Source organism: Crocodylus siamensis, chromosome 9 (genome assembly GCF_052110815.1).
Source record: "Crocodylus siamensis isolate JL-2025a chromosome 9, ASM5211081v1, whole genome shotgun sequence".
NCBI classification, from domain to species: domain Eukaryota; kingdom Metazoa; phylum Chordata; order Crocodylia; family Crocodylidae; genus Crocodylus; species Crocodylus siamensis.
The window spans coordinates 72,343,842-72,360,639 of NC_143403.1; the positions used below are offsets into that span (position 1 = coordinate 72,343,842).

Sequence of the window (16,798 nt, forward strand, 5' to 3'; positions counted from 1 at the left end):
AGTACTTTCTGTGGATTTCAGTAATGTTTGCGCTTCTCCAGTGCTACTGTTCTGGCATTCACTTGCATGCAAAAATTGAAATTATATTTTTTTTAGCATTTGTTTCAATAGCAGAAGTTCTGACTTATTTTTGAGCCTCCTTGAGAACAGGAGTACAAACTTCAGGTCTGGAGGCATATTATAGCAATCTTTGACCTGACCTGAAATGTCAGCACCAGACTAGTGGTTTTTGAAGGCAGTTATCTCTGTCATGGGAACTCTATCTGCAAGCAATGGGTAATTATAAATGGAGCCATGTCTGAATGGCAGCAGGTTTTGTGTGGAGTCCCATAAGGGTGTTTCCTGGGCCCAGTGCTGTTCAACGTGTTTATTAACAATTTGGATGCTGAAACAGAGCTTTTTGAGCAGATTGGCAGAAGACTGTAAACTGGGAAGGATTGCGAACATGTTGGAAGACAGGAGTACAATTCAGAAGGATCTTGACAGCTTGGAAGGCTGGGCTGGAGCTAATAGGTTAACGTATCCATGTTGATACATGCATGGTGCTACAGAGCTTGGTAGAATAATGCAAAATACAAAATGGGTGAGACCAGTCTGTATGACAGCGCTACAGCGAAGGATCTAAGTGTCTTGGTAGCTCACAGACCCAGTATGAGTCTAGAGCGTGATGTAGCCACACAAAGCAAATGTAGTTTTGTGATGCGTCTACAGAGGCATTAGGTACAAGACACAAGAGGTCACAGTGCCTCTTTAATCAGCACTGTTAGGCTTCATCTAGAGTATTGTGTGCAGTTTGGGCTCCACATTTTTAAAAGGACATGGAGAAGTTAGAGAGGATCCAGAGGCAGGTGACAAAAATGATAAAGGGCTTGGAAGGCAAGTCCTACAAGAGGAGTAGGAATGTTCAGCTTGCAGAAAAAGCACTTAAGAGGGGCCTGATAGCAGTCTCTAAATCTCTGAAGGGCTGCCATAAAGAAGAGGGAAAAAATTGCTTACTTACTGCAGAGAGGGGAGGTTGGAGGCATCAGTCAGGGATGATCTGGGCACACCTCTGCTTATGTTCAGGTATTTCCTATTCTTCTGGCTTTGCTGGTTGCCACATGAGGATGGGAAGGAATTTTTTTTATTTATTAGTTGCCTCCCGCTGGGGGCGGGGGTGTATGCGCTTTCTTTTTGCGTTCTTCCAAACCATTGGGGGTTGGCTGCAGTCGAGGCTGAGGATTGTAACTGGGCTCTGCCAGTGCTCCTGCAAGGACTTAAACCTGAAGCGTCCTGGCTTAAGGGTCTTGCTGCTCTGCTTGGGGGTCAGACCGATAGCCATATTTGGGGTTAGGAAGGAATTTTACCCAATGGTCAGATTGGTATTGCTCGGGGGCAGGAGGGGGTTGCCTTCCTCTAGTGGGGTACATGGCCCTCTTCCTTGGATTGCAAACACATTTTAACCCTTGCAGCAGCAGGATGTTCGTTGCTGTTGTCCCCTTGCTTTGCCTGTGGCATGTCAGGTTGATATACCTTGTGGTTGTGTTGGGGGTGACTTGTATAGTCTTGCTCATAGGTTAGACCGTGGATATGTATAGAATGGCTTGGATGGGGATAATTCTGCCTGTAGTCAGGTTTTGGACTTGGTGACTTCTGAAGGGCCCTTCCAGCTTTGCTTTTCTACAATTCTGTTACTTTTGTTACTCTGTAAAGGAATGTTAATAGAATTGTGAATGGATAGTCAGCCTGTCGGTGCATCTGGGATTGACTTAAATTGTGACTGGAGGCATCCAAACCAAGGGGAATGATCAAATAAAATAAATTTCAGTTTCTTAACCAATCCTGTTTCCTCTTAATACAAGGAACCTGTCGTGTACCAAAACCGAGGTTACTGCTTTCTTGGGAAGTGTGATGTAATTAAGAAAGCTCATGATCGCACAATCCGTCTGGAGAAGTGAAGCCTACTCTCAAGGCCAGATATTAGAGATCTCAAAGGGAGCAAGCTAACCAACTGTACTCTAACTTTAGCTTTAATGGGGAGGGGGTGCATGCTCCAGTTTCAAGAACTTCAGCTTTTCTTGAAAGCTCTGTTCAAGTAGGGTTGCCCATATGGTTGTCACAGATGTGAAAATTGGGTACCATGGGCTCAACTGGCTGTTTGTTTGGGTCTGCTTGGCCATCTAGCAGATTCTACTTTTCTCAGTAACCATCACTGACTCCTGTAAAAAGTTACCTTCCTGATTGTGGTTGAAGTTGTCTGAATCTGGCTCTTAATTTTCTATTCACATTTTTTAATTGCACATGCAAACTGAATGCATAAATGCATGCTTTACATCTGCATTTGTGTGCTTGATATGAAAGCCTTCCATGTATTCATTACAGCAGTGAAAGTGTAGGGAAGTGTTGTCTGGAGTTTTGGGGTGGGTTTTTTTTTTTTGCTTGGTAGAACATATGCTTCTGATGTGGGTAACTGTTTTTCTTTTGCCTGCAGGTGTGGTTAATTTTTTTAGCTTTACTGTCAGTGATACCATAGGCAATTGGTAGGCTGGCTGCTGAGTAACTTCTAACATCCCGAATCAGTGCTTTAAACAAAAGGTCTCAAGTTATTCTTTTTCTAGGAGCTTTATTGCAGATGTTGACACTTCTGGGTTTGGTGTCTTGTTTTGTGTGGTTTTTTGGTTTTTTTGTTTGTTTTTTTTTGCTCCACAAACTTTCCCCCCAAACAGTAAAAGCAAAGGGATTTGCTATAACTTGGATTTGCAAATGGGGACTCCTGCAGTTAGATGATCTATTCACTTGAATTGCTGTTGATCACAATGTATAGGTACCAGTAGGCTTTTTTACACGGAGGAACCTCTACTTATTTTGTGTGAATTGTTCTTATTAAGGTTGATAACATTTGTTTGTAAATAAATGCATGTAGCTATTCAAATATTACTGGAATGGATTTAAATCTGGTCACATGTTCATACTGATGATATCTGATTTTGAAAAATTAGTTTATGGGCTTTAAATTCTGCAAACAGATTCTCTAAGGCATTTCAGTCGAGTAACATTTTCTTTCTCAGCTGTTTTGAGTCTCAACAAAAACTAGTTGGACTTTTTTTGTTTGAATGCAGGTGACTGGTGAATATCAAGGAACTTTTTAAAGGTCTAAGCCTAAGGAAAGATGGACAGTTCATAAGTGCTTTAGCATAGGAAGGACCCTTACATTGGTGCTATAAATTCTATACTTAAAGACAGAAACATTCAATACCTTTAAATTTATTTCAGACAAGGGAAAGCTTCTGGGTTGGTGTAGAAGAGCAATACACTATGTACCATAGTTAATGTCAAGACCTGGAGGTGACGGAGACTGTGTGCATGCCTCTGTCTCGAGTGTAAGAGTATTGGGATGGCCTTTGACATGGTGTTTGCAAAAAGATGACCATGTAGGGAAGTGACAGAGCACTTCATGCTGGGATACATATCTGGGTATGGAATTCTGGGCAGGGCGCCAATGACATTTGTGTGTCCAGGCAAGTGTCTCACCATTGAGTGGCGTAAAGAACCAGGTGGTAGGTTTTTCCCACATGTCAAAGCAGTCTCTAATTTGGAGGTACTTTCTTACAGGTCTTTTGTTATAGAGTAGTAGTAGTATAGTTGGTGCTGAATGGAAGTTGGTCCCAAAATACATGTCCCTTGGTCAAGAGGCATTTCTGAGCCTAAACACTCTGCTTTGGGTGGGATTTAGACAAATCTCACCCAGAAGTGATACATTACATTAATGTGGCTTTTTTTTCTTTTCTTTTAAACCAGCCAAATATTTGCTTAATGTACCTTGTAAGAGTCCATTGAGAACTGGGTGGTGCTGCATCATTGTCAAAATGTGCTGATCTCTAGTAGACATCTCTGGCGGTTAAGTCACTGCTGTAAGGATGATGAATAATAACTTGTACTACAGCTCTTGTATTGGACACTTCAGAGGTGGTTTAAGGAATCAGCTTCTTGCAGTCGTGAGGAGGTCACATACCTGTTCTTGAGTTTGAAATGTCTGTGGTGAAAAGGTGCTTTTTTTCTTTTTTCTTCCTTAATGGTTTTCTGGAGTCATCCAGGTGTCAGCTTACAGTAGTTGAAATCCTTTTTTTATCATAGAGACCATGTTAAGGGGCTGGGTAATAACACCTCACAATGAAGTAAAACAAGGTGAAGAAAAGTGGACAGTCTGTTTAAACACCAAGAGTAAAAGACTCCAGTCAGAACAGTCTTGACAGATAAAATGTAGGGACATTAGCTACAGATATACACTCTAAAGGCTCTGTAAATGTATACGCATTTGAAAATGTGTTTCAGGAGAAAACTGTTGTGGTTTTCTTCGGGGGGGGGTTTTAAGATGCACTTAGGTGGAGCTGGTAGAAATGGACAGCCTTCAGCGTAAGGCTGTTTAAAGGCTCATAAAAATAATTAAGCATTATCTTGTATAATCACAGTAAGTGAAGAACAGGCATCAGCAGGACCTCTCGTTTCAGGACGGAGTTAACAACTTTGGGACACATGCCCTGGAGGTTTGTGTGCTGACCTCTGGTGGCATGGTTCTCGGGACTGGAATATTTAGGTTACTAAGCTACTCCGTTTGTTTTAGAGCTGAACAGAACAAACATCCAGATGTTATCCTCAAATGGCTTTTCAGCTTGCCTGTTAAAACTACCGCCATGCTGCAAAACTTGTCACAGGCTTTTGGAAACTGCATCGTTTCTCAGCTTTAACAGATTGAAGATTTTAACTTGCACAATGTTAAACTGTTTTAAAGCTTGACTTGGCTGAGTGAAAGCAGTACTTAACAGATGCACCTGATGTACCTTGATCTCCAAGTTTCAGAGATTTAACAGGAATTTCAACGGGACAAATGAGGGTAGAATGGTTTTATTTATTTTAATCGATTTTAAATTTCTTACATTTGTGTACTACTTGAACCAAACGTTTGTTTTTAGAACTAAAAGTTACTTACTGCAGTAGAATACAGCTGTTTTGATTAATGGGTTTGTGCCTTGTTCCAGCAATGAGGTATTGCAGCTTGTGTTTCTTATCTTCACTCTTTTCAAAGTAAAGCTGAGGTGAATATAGTCTTTCTGACTCCTAGAAGTATGTTCGAGTGGAGTTTTTCAGTACTGCATAACAGTTGAGAGCCTTGGATGTACACCCCAGGACACTGAGCCTGATCTTCAGAAATAAAGAGTACCTGTACTTCTAAGAGTAGTTGTAGGGGAGCTCTTGGGGTTCAGCACCTCTGAAAAGGGAACCTAATGTATGTCAATTTAAGTACTCAAGTTTCAGTTTCAAATGTCCACTGATTTTCAAAATTGCTATTTTTTGTCACTAAAAGCAGCATGCTAGAATATTGTAGATGAGGAAAGCATTTTTGTTTGACACAGGCAGGATACTGCGTTGTTGCTAATTCAGAATATTCTGAGTTTTAGAATGTCCCAAGATCCTTCCTAATAGGAGCAAGGAAAAGGTATCTGATGAAAGAAGTCTAAGTTTATGAGCCTTTACCAGCCTAAATAACTTGGTAAAAGTGAAACAAAGCAGAGTTGGCTGTACATGCAACACAGTCCTCCCACGAATGGCTCTGGGGGCACAGTAGCTCATCTACTCTATCCATACAGCTCTCTGCCATGCAAACAAACTAGGTTGCAAAACCCACTGCCTCACACAATTGCTTTCTCTCACTGTGTACCCTGTGGTACATAATAGGGATGTCCAGTAATGTGAACATGCTTACAGTAATGTGGTCTCCTGAAATGATCCACAAATCTTCTGTCCCCCTCCCCAGTGCATGCAGCATTGGTAGTCTGAATTGAATTCCAGGTGAGAGCTTTTAAATGAACTGCAAGCTTTCTCCCTTCCCATTTTAAAAGCATGTTTAACTATTTTTAATCTGCATCGTTGCTCTTATGTTGGAAAAACAAAATATTCAGTGGCAAGTTTATACACGTGTCTAAGGCGTACATCAGTCCTCAGCAGGTGTTGTGGCTGTGTGTGAAGTGGTCCCATATTGGCAGGCAGTGCTGAGATGCTGTGTGTGATTCCCAGCTTGTTCCGCGCTCCACTGAAGTTGCTGTAGTTGAGTGAGGTTCAAACCAGGGCAGAGCCCAGATCTGTGTCATTTGCAGGCCACATTTTTAATTCATAAAGGGAATCTTCAATTTTAACTGTCTTAGAGGTCTTGTAGCATTTCCCTGATGGCTTGCTACTGTCAGGCAGAGCTAGAGAGAGTGAAGCTGATTCTGCTCCCATCGTTGGGATTCGTAGCATACCTGCTCTTCTATACCCTGAATAGAACCGGTGCTTCAGTGGGAATTTATTATCGGCACAAACAGTGCTGAACAAAATACTTGAACATCAAGGTAATGTTTTGTTAATACCGCATCAACCTGGCAAACTTTCTTTAGGTTAACCTAAAGAAAATCTGATATTCAGATCTACAGTAGTCCGCCAAAATACAAATTGTTTACTCTTGCTTTACCTTTTGGTACTTGAATGCATATTTTATCTTGCTAATGCATGTTTTTACTTTGCTGCTTCAGTGGGAGTATGTGCTAGTGTTCTCTATTTTTAGCTGGCCTGATAAAAGGTGAATCTGATTTGTCTTCCACCTTGCTCCCTCTGTACTCGAGTAGCTCAGAGGTACCTACATGGGGAAACAGAAATGTCACAACAGGCTGGCCTTCCATCCAGGTATAACTAGATGCAATGACTGGGAACTGAAGTTAAATAAATTCAGACTAGAAATAAGTTATAACTTTAACAGTGAGGATAATTTTACCACTTGAATGACTTAAACCAGGGTGTGTAGTATTTCTAGAGTCTGGGTGATTTTGGAATAGAGTTCAAGGCAATCCTGTGGACTGTCACAGTAGATCCTTCTGGCCTTTATGAGGCATCCCTGAACAAATAAGCCATGCTTCTGTTGCTAGCTCCATTGGGGATGACTGGTGGTAGAGGGAGGAGGAGGTAGTTTGAGGAGCATGGGGTTAGACCCACCCAATCTCAGCTTTTTGTCAAAAACAAACTAACCAAACCCCAAACGTGTTGAATAATGCATGCAGAAATTGGATTATCCACATTTTATCGCAGTAGTAGTAAACTCCATGGGTGCCATGACTCTACAGTCCACAGAGAAGAGAATATTGTGGAAATAATCCAAGCTGTGGCATGCACCTGAAGGTAATCTTTACCACCTCCTCGTAAACACGTTTTATCATCTCTAAGCACTCTGATTATCACAGTTGGAGCAGGAGACGATTGAGCATTATCTTGCTTTTGTTCTAAAATGGAAGGTGGTAGGAGGGGGGGAGGTCTTTATTACGATGGTCTTATTACTTGATATTCGCTAGGTTGGGTCCTTGCGTCTTCCTAAGGGAAGGGAAGAATTAACTTTTTCACACATGACTGAACTTTACTATAAAGTGTGCAGACTTGATCTTCCCTATTTTCCCTATAATTTTTCATGGCTATTCACTATCCTCTGTATAGGAGTCTTCTCAAATGGGCTAGTATCTGCAAAAAACGGGAGGTGAGGATTGTTGTTTCCTGGGGCACAAGGAAATAAAGATGCTTTTTATACAATGAAGGTCAGAGGGTGTTGGGCTCCTTCCCCCTCAGTGTTTCACATATATTTATCTGGAGTGTTGTAATAAGGAACTTATACACATACACCAAATGCAGTTGAAGGTAATTAGCTGTCCTGAAATGGGAGTTTCCAGAGGAGGAAATTTTAATGTGTGATCTATTTCTGTCTTGAGGACAATTTCAAGGATTACAGTCTCAAAGATTACATATTTATGAAACATTGCAAGAATGTTTTAAAAGTTCAGTTCACCTAAACCTATCTTTGCTGTAACTTGCGTCTAATTCTCAATTAGTCAAACTTCAGTTTATGACTACAGCTGCAAAGCAGCTTCCTAGTAAGTATTGTTCACCAGTATGTGCTTCCTAATTTAGAAGATCACAAGTATATTTTTCTGTGGGCTCTAAAATAAAAAGTCCAAGGAGGTCTTGTGTTATGTTTGTGATATTTGTATCCACGAGAATTTGTAATATTTCTATAAATTGTTCGTAACCTGCTTGTTACAAGGCTTTCCCAGCATTTGTTGCTACTACTTCTCTTTAAAATAAGAATTGTATTACAATGCATGATATATATTTGGAACCAAAGGAAGGGACTTGTATGGAACTTGCCTTGGACAACATATGCCATAGCAGTGAGGGAGTTTGCATTTGCTGACTTTAGCAGCCTGTTCCAGATTTACCACACTTGGTGTGAAATTCTGCCAGCATGTTTTTTTTTTTTTTTTCTCGTTCAAGAAGTTTGGGAATTACTACATTTAGAGCTTGGCTATTACAGCTGTCGGTTTCTCCAGCTAACCCTCTTGCCCTCTTGAATAAAAAGCATGTGTGAGAATTCTTGCTTCTTACCCTTTGTATCTGTCAGCCAGAGGTTTGCTGTTAGTGGCCGCCTGTGTCATTGGTACCCAGCGCCAGGCCCTCTTGTTATTCTTAGTGTTGTTTACTTGCACTTCAGCTGCTTTGTGGTTCCCTTTTACAGTGGTGAAATACTGTTCTTCAAAACATACCTGCCTAAAGATTCCCACTAACTACAGTGATGGTTACAGGATGTAAGACCTATAAACTTGCAGTGACACATGCATATTTCTGTAAGGTGGGAGATTTATCCAGCGGATGGATGCTGGTGTTTTTAAGCGTGAACATTTAAGCGTGAACAGAATAGTTGGTATGGACCTAGAAATAAATAGATAAAAAGAAAAGTGTATGATACCTGCTTTTCTGTAGTGACTGCAATGGCTTGCCCACTTGCATCTGGCATTATAAAGCAAAAATATCCATTGAAAGAAGCTGATTTTTTTAAATTTAGGAATAAATTGTTGCTGTAACTTAAGCATTTAGGATGTGTTATGTCAGCTTTTTCAAATTGACTAGTGTTAACTGTGAGATTTGTGGAATCATTTTACATTGCATGAAGTACCTGGACCTGCAAACTCCACCCCTTTTCGCAAGTCAGCAATTGGGGGATCAGAGTTGTTTGACTAACTGGACACCATTAACATCTGAGTGTGTCTGTGTGCTTTTTAAAGCTCTCTAATGCTGTTAGAAATGCTACACTTTGATTTATGTAGTGTTGGGAGTCAAATGGCTGTTTTCAAAGCCTCTTGAATTCGTTTTCATTTGTAAACAAATTTAAACCATAAATTTAAAATGTTTAGTGGTTTGGCTAAAGCATGCCTGCCGTGGAGTGCAGTGAAAGCACGTTGTCTTGACACTGCTCGTCTTCCAGCTCACCCCATAACTCTAACAGGGATTGGAATTCCCACGATAATTCAGAGCGCATTACTTTCCCTCCAAACTCATCACAGGTGCAAGTTAACCAACTGGCTTTTAAAACTGTTCAGGCTATTTAAAAGATGGCATGCTGGCTGATGTTGTAGCCTAAGACACTAATACTATTCTTTGCTGTAAATAGAGTTCCTATTCCAGCTGTTCCTTGTCAGAGTGTTTTTGGATAATGAGAGCTCAGGTTCTCTGGGAAGCAGGTGAAGATGGGGGTCATAGGGAAAGTATTAGACTGAATACCAGTAAAACCAGAAATGGAGCATCCTGTGTCCTATTATCCAATTTCTGACAAGCTGTAGGTGATAATGCAGGTCAAATTGCCAAACGGTCAATGAATTGGTGATTTCAGCTTAGTTCCTTCTCCACCGATTCTCCTGTGACTGCTGATGTCATCAGGATTGGCATATTTGGAGAATCCAGTCTTGAATGTTAAGAGAGGCTGAAACCCTCTTCTTTGACGAGGTGGTTTCTCAAGTGGGGACAGAGCAGTGTGTGCAGTGATGCGCTTTGTGGACAGGTAGTTGTTCCCAAGACGGCTCTCCTTCGACTAGCACTAGTTGCCTGTCTTTCAAACCAGTGGCTGGAAACCTTTGGGAGTCGTGGACCAGAGTAACCTGGCTTGGGTCTGAGGTGGGCCCTGTTGTGACCCAGCTGCCGTTGCTTCTCCCTGCTTCCCAACCATGGCCCCAGCGCAGTGCAGCGCCTTGTCGCCCGGCCCTGGTGGAGGCATGGGCAGTCCCCGACTCCTTGGGCCGTATGTTGCCACCCCTCTGTTCTGAACTACCCACATCCTTCAACTGAGTCCCCTTCATTTCTGATGGGAACCCAGACACTCTTAAACAATAGGCCCCAGGTCCTCTGGGGTTGTAAAATCCACTCTTCCTATTGAAACATTGCACCTTAATGTAGTAATGTTGCATATCTTCAACTAGTGTGGGTCTGATCCAGTCCTTACTAAAATTAGTGGAAAGTATTTGTTGATTCAGGTGGGGTCAGACTGCAGCCAGTCTTCTGAACTGTTCCCAAATTATCTAGTTTTACAGTTAAAGTAGTTGGTGCTTATGCATTCTCAGAAAAGAGGAGGTGGCAGTCTCAGAGATGCTGCAGCTAAAGACCCCAGTCCTGCAAGCAGTGGGCGTTTATGTGCATGTTTAACTTGCAACTCTGCAAGTCTTCCCCTCGCTGTAAGTGGGACTATTAGTAATGCTTAATTTTAAGCATATGGGTAAAAGTTCTGGCAGAAGTAGGCCAGAAATTTAGTCTGTGTAGGCTCAGCAAAAGGAGGAAGATGAGAAGGAAAATATACTGTGTAAGCTTAAAAACAAACAACCCTCCTCCCCCCAATTTACATTTGAAAATGAGGGCAAAAAGTATTTGGCATTAGAAGAAAACCATGAGAAGAGAGTACCTGTTTTTCCCTCTTGTGAGTGGAAGCACCATGCAGTTTGGAGTGTTTAAAAGTTTGAATTGGATTCTTATCACAGGTGTGTGCTTTACTTTGCACATCTGGGATTATTGGGTAAATGTTGTTTTCAGTATACCTTTAAAACTAAGCCTGGCACCCCTGCTCTCAGTCTGCCCAGAGCTGTTCCTGTCAGAACAGGCATCCACATGGTTGGCTAAAATTAAGCTCAGAATAATACAAGTCCTTGTTGAGGAAGGGTACAATTTCAGCTGTTTTCTTTCTTTTGCACATTAGGATTTTTATTAAACTGCTGCAGAAAGTATTTCATCCTTTTGGTTGAATAAAGACTTCTGAGTTGCATCCTGCTCTTGACCCCCTGAGGCAGTCCTGATTTCAAAGTCAGTAGGACTGCTTGCTGAAGGGGGTAGTATCTGGGCCAGTTATATACGTGGAAATAATGAGGCATCTGTAGCAGCACAAATTGGGGCACTCTCTAAAGCCACCATCTAGGTTCTCTTTCATGCCCTGTAGCATTGAAATTGCTTGCTCCAATCTCTTGGAATTGAAAACCATATACAAAATTGCAGGTTACTTATGTAAAGAGGGGAAAAAGACATGCAGAAAAAAATGTTGAGAGTTGTTTCCAAGAAATGGAGTAGGATTCTTTTAACAGAAAGCCAGGGAACTTGTCACAAAACGAGACTCTTATACAACTGTAGCGTACAAAACTGCTCCGGGTATTTTAGCATTCAAGTTCTTATTGGCTTGCTTCATCTCTGGTCTGTGACTTGGAGTAGGCATGTCAGGTCTACCCATACTCCTGCAACTCGGGCAAATGATTTGAATAAATCCATACAAATGTTAAGGGCTTCAGTTTTTTTCCCAGTGTAAGGGAAAGAAGTTACCTGTACCTTTTTTGAAGTTGTTGTTGTGGTTGTTGTTAATACCAATAATAATAATAGTGACCATAACAGTGATAATCCTAGAAAGCTTCTGACTCTTTCTATCACAGTTTTTAGTTCAACAATTGAACTGGACTCGGAGCTTCTGATGGTGCTTCAACTACCCATACTGCCCAGAACAGCTTGGGCAAGGCCTAAAAAACTGAATGTATTCATATGTTTTTGCATAGGGCTCCTTCTGAAAATCTGGAACATGCTTAAATCGCTCCCTGGATTCGTAGGGGCCAGACGTCACACTACTGAATGTAAATTAATGTTGTGCTTTGAGATGGTCCTATTTCAGGGGTGGGAAAAATGTGGCCCCCGGGCCGGATGTGGCCTACCAGGTCATTCTATCCACAGGCCCCCTAAATAATTTAGAAAATTAATATTTATCTGCCCCTGACTGCCTGTCATGTGGCCCTCGATGGCTTGCCAAAACTCAGTAAGCAGCCCTCCGCCCAAAATAATTGCCTGTCCCTTTCCTATCTGAATATGCAGAAAGCTCTGAATCTCTCTTCCTACCCTTTCTGGAGTGCTTCCTGGGTTGCAGGGCACACGTGGATGTAAGTGCACGAAGCCAGAGGGATGGAATTGGGAGTGGAATTGTTGTTCAACCTCCTACTTACAGATCCTGGCCCAGGACAAGTCAACCCCCTCTCTCCCACGTTTGCTTGCTGTCTGTAAGCTGGAATAATATTTACTGGCCAGTCCAATGGAGCGTTTTAAGGATTAATAACTGGGTAGAACTTGGGCTTGGCCAAGAGCGATGTAAATTCCGTGTATCAAACACCAGTCTAGTAACCTTTGCTTCCCTGCAGAGTCTTGTGAAAAGGCTGATCTAAAGGAAGACAAAAAATTAGTTAAGCTGGGAAAGGGGTTGTGGGGAGAGGAGGAAATGAGTTTTCCAGTGATTACTGGAACATGGGATCATGTATTGTACTTGGGCATTCCTGCAACCTTGGTGTGTAGGTACAGAGTGTCCGCTTTAAGTTTGTTTGTCTGGGCAGGCTGGCAAGTCGCAGAACAATGAAGTGTTCACAGGGTCATAGTTTCTGTTTGGTTGAAAGTGCCTATATCTGGACCAGTTGCTCGCTTGTTGCAGTAATCCACTAGAGAAGCACCCTCCTGATTTTTAGATTTAATCAGTTTTCCAGTTAGTGATGAAAATCTCTGAAGACATGCAAGTTTTAGGATGTTTACACATTCTTTCCTAAATCTCCTGTTTCAGTGAAGGTAAATGTCAGGAGCAGTATCCTTCCCCTTCCCCCCCTTTATTGTGCTGTGTTACTTTACAAAGGCTTTCTGTGTATGTGGAGCTATAAAAAGTTCCTGGTAAAGAGATCTGTCCCTTTAACATATGTTTGTCAAATGTAATGGTGCATGTGAGATGAGGTGCATTTGAGTAGATGCTCAGCTGTTGGAAGTAAAGCAACAATGTCTGTGTCCAGATTGACAGGCCCTGGACCACATTGCACCGAGGTATTAGCCTGCTGTCCTGTGGATTGTGATAGCTGAAAACCAGCTGCTGTCACATGTCTGCATATAAACCTCCTCACGACATCAGAGGAGCATATTCAAATACTTTTCCCATTTTTGGCCTAGGTCATTGTTTGTCTAATGCTATTTTCTCTTGCTGCTCAAGGGCACTGGCTTAGATTAGTTTTCATATGCAATAATGGTACAAAAAGGAAATAAATACAACTGTTTATGTGCCTCTTTCATATACGTAAGTGTAACTTTTTTTAGGTTAAATTTTAATGCAATTCTGCTTTGTTTTCCTACTACTGCTATTGCATTTTTTTCAGCCCTGTGGGAAGTCTTGGACAATATTGCAGAGATGGTTCGGGTGACCTTATAAAAAGTGTATATAACTGTATGTTTTTAATTCTCCTCTGTGGTTTTCAGGCTTATGAACAGGGATGGGTGTTGAGTAAGGTGTAATAGCTTCCTTCTAGCCTCGTTCTCTTCAATGCGTACTATTGCTGCTAGTTGCATAAGCAGTTCCTACTGGAATTGCATCTCCCTCTAATTTTTCTGCAGGGACACATTAGAGAGACTGTTGTAATGAGTCCATCTACTGACAAGAGGAGTTCTTATTAACTGGTGATCGGAGTATTTGGCTTTTCTATCCTGAGTGACTTGTGTGCATTATTTCACAACCATAAAAACTGGCATTCACACAGACACTTGGCGACTTGGCATTTTATAAAGCCCATAAAGAATTCTTAACGATGATACCTGTTAATTCTAAAAGGTTAAATGAAGAATATATCTATAGAGGCATCTACAGAAATGTGAGTCAGGCTAACAAGTTTTAGCACGTTAATATACCTGCACACAGACATTTTTGAGGATTAGTCACACACAGGTGGTTATAAAAGCCACAGCTCCATAATGCTGTCTGATTTGAAAACGGTGAGTGGCTGGGTGAAAAGAAGTAGAAAAGGGATCTAATTACACCTGGGATTAAAAATGCTAGAAACCGTCTGGCTATATTTAGTTTTCCTCCCTGTTTGAGAGGCATCCTGTTAACTTGCTGCTCTCTCTCTAATTACATTGCTGAAAATTAGTTCCATGCAGTGAACAGAAAGGACTTTCAAATTATTTTAATTTCTGCCCAGGTATAACACAGGGTAGAAAATATATATAGAGGGACCGTACATTCTGGTTTGGGCTGGACAATCCTGGATTTCATGGGCCAGTCCTGGCTGGTTAGTCAAAGTTTAAACAGAAGTCCTGGAATTGTAGGGTGCAGTCCAGTGAGGAGGCAGAGTGCCCCTGCCACTGCCTGCAGCAGCGCCACTCATTTCAGGAGGTACGGCAGGGGTGGCGATGTCCCAGATTTCTTTGTGATCAACCTAAATATATGTAACGCGAACATGCTGTCGGCATTCAGACTGGGTCTCATTCTATGGTAAATTTAATGTTCTATAACAAATGAAGTCGTCTATTATCCAACTCTGAAATGGAACAGTTCAGGTTAATGTACTGTAGGTAATGTTCAGATTATAGTACTATGACTTTCCAGTGTCCTGCGAATTAGCTGTTTGCTAAGAAGTGCACTGGATTTGCTGTTGTTCCTGAACAAGTGGATATTGCAAGCTCATAACATTTGATGGTAAATGTTGAACATTTCTCAAATTTTTTTTTCCTTTTTTTCCTATCTTTTTGGATAGCTGAAGACTGACTTTAACATGTTTAGCATGGAGGAAATGATACACTTATCTATTGCACAGGCAGAGAATTTCTATAGAGGGGAAATACAAGGTCCATAGCTACTGTTCATAGATTCATAGATGCTAGGGTCGGAAGGGACCTCAATAGATCATCGAGTCTATGTTGTACTTGGGAATCAGAGTTTGTGGTGATTTTTGATGCATGGAAAAGTTTTGAAATGTGCATTTTACAGCTATTTCTGTAACTCGGTGAGCATCTATTATAAGGTGTTCTGTCTCCTACTGTGTAACAGTGTTTTGAGAAGTGGTGCCGTGGAAGTATAAAATACCCAGCAGACTTTTTCTGTGCTATACAAATCTGCATAACAATTTGGAGTTGACTGAAACGGTTTTAAAGGATGCTGCAATCTACAAAACCTGAAGCTGGCAGCACTACTTGGAGGAAAACGGTATAATGTATCTGTCACCTGAAAAGTTAATATTTGCTTATCAATCTCAGTAGCTAAATGTCTCTTTCTTTTTGAATCCATAGTTGGCGACAAAGTTCCTGCTGATATAAGGATTACTTCTATCAAATCTACAACTCTAAGAGTAGACCAGTCAATTCTCACAGGTAGAAATCTTTTTTGTCACTTGAATTATATGCGGTTTGCTTGGAAATCACTTACTCACTAGTTGCATGATGAGCAATTACTAACGTGCTGTGCTTGTTAAATAAATCACTATTGATGCTAATTATTTTATTGAACAATATGATCTTGCAGCTGGATGAGCAAGTGTTCCTAAATACTTGTAGACAAAATTGTTGTTGTTGTTTTTGGGGTGGTTTTTTTGAGGAGGAGAGACTAGGTAGCTTCCTTCATGGTGCTTTCTGATGGTTTATTTGGATCAATGAATCATGTTCTCATGTAAAATGGAACTGTATCCAAGGATACCATAATTGGTATGGTTTGTGACGCATTTATTTATAAAAATATGGAATACTGGATTACATTATGAATTGCTAATCCAGTTTACGAAGCCTAATGGGTTTGAACAGCTAGTATTTTTGGCTTATCGCCCAGACCTCATCTCTTGGTAAGTCGCATAAAATGAAGTTCATTGTCAATGATGCCTGCATCATATATACTTAGAGCATGTGTCAGGTATCAGTTTACCTCTCCTGTAGAAGCAAATCTAACAAATTGCGGGTTTAAAAATACAGAGACCTGTTTTAGGTCTTACTTTGTGAACCTGGTTTATTATATGCTTGCTATCATAAAATCAAACGCAGAAAAACAAAGTTGGGCAACCCACATTCTGAAGATGCTATCAACTGTTTTCCAGTCTAGTTGTCGTTGTTGTCATCTTTTTTTTCTTTTTGGCCAGTGTGATCCAGAGCCCTTTGCTTCAGGGCAGGGGGGGTTGCCCTTGTTGTTTTTGAGAAGGAGCAGCTTTTCAGCCCTTGAATGCTGGAGCAGTAGGAATGGGACCTGGGGGCAGTGGAGGTTCAGTTTTGTCAAGAGACCCTGATACAGACTTCTCAGTAAGATGAAGAACATTTTACTATCTGAGTAAAATATAGATGGTAACACTCCTTGCCCTCTAGGTGTCTAATTTAGTAGAGCAACCAAGCAGCCTGTGAATTTCACCCTGACCGGGAGGGAGTTGCCTTAATTAAATGGCACTGTAATGAGAAGTCTCCAGACTTCACACACAGTCAAAATCTCCTCTGAGCCAGGACCTCTACATTAAGCTGTCAGCCTTGAAAATTGGAAGAGAAGAGTGGTACACTTGAAAAACACTGAAAGCCGCATCTACATAAACTAGTTCTTCAAAAACTTTTTGATATTCACTCCAAACACTGTCTTCTAAAGATGTTTTTATTCTCTAATTGTGTAGTAGGAAAGCAAACTCTATAGGAA

The 16,798-nt window shown here is 41.2% G+C and overlaps 1 protein-coding gene across 5 annotated transcripts in view; it reads left to right on the plus strand.

Annotated features, from left to right (window-relative positions):
- ATP2A2 (ATPase sarcoplasmic/endoplasmic reticulum Ca2+ transporting 2) overlaps nt 1-16,798 on the plus strand; it is a 62,614-nt gene that overhangs the window by 20,390 nt on the left and 25,426 nt on the right. For all 5 annotated transcript variants that reach the window (XR_016444181.1, XR_016444180.1, XM_090062850.1 and 2 more), the window contains exon 6: nt 15,427-15,507. Coding sequence is in view for 3 of the 5 variants with exons in the window: in XM_090062850.1 (XP_089918976.1) it covers nt 15,427-15,507 (81 nt within the window). In the remaining 2 variants the exon portion in view is untranslated. The remainder of the gene's footprint in view (nt 1-15,426; nt 15,508-16,798) is intronic.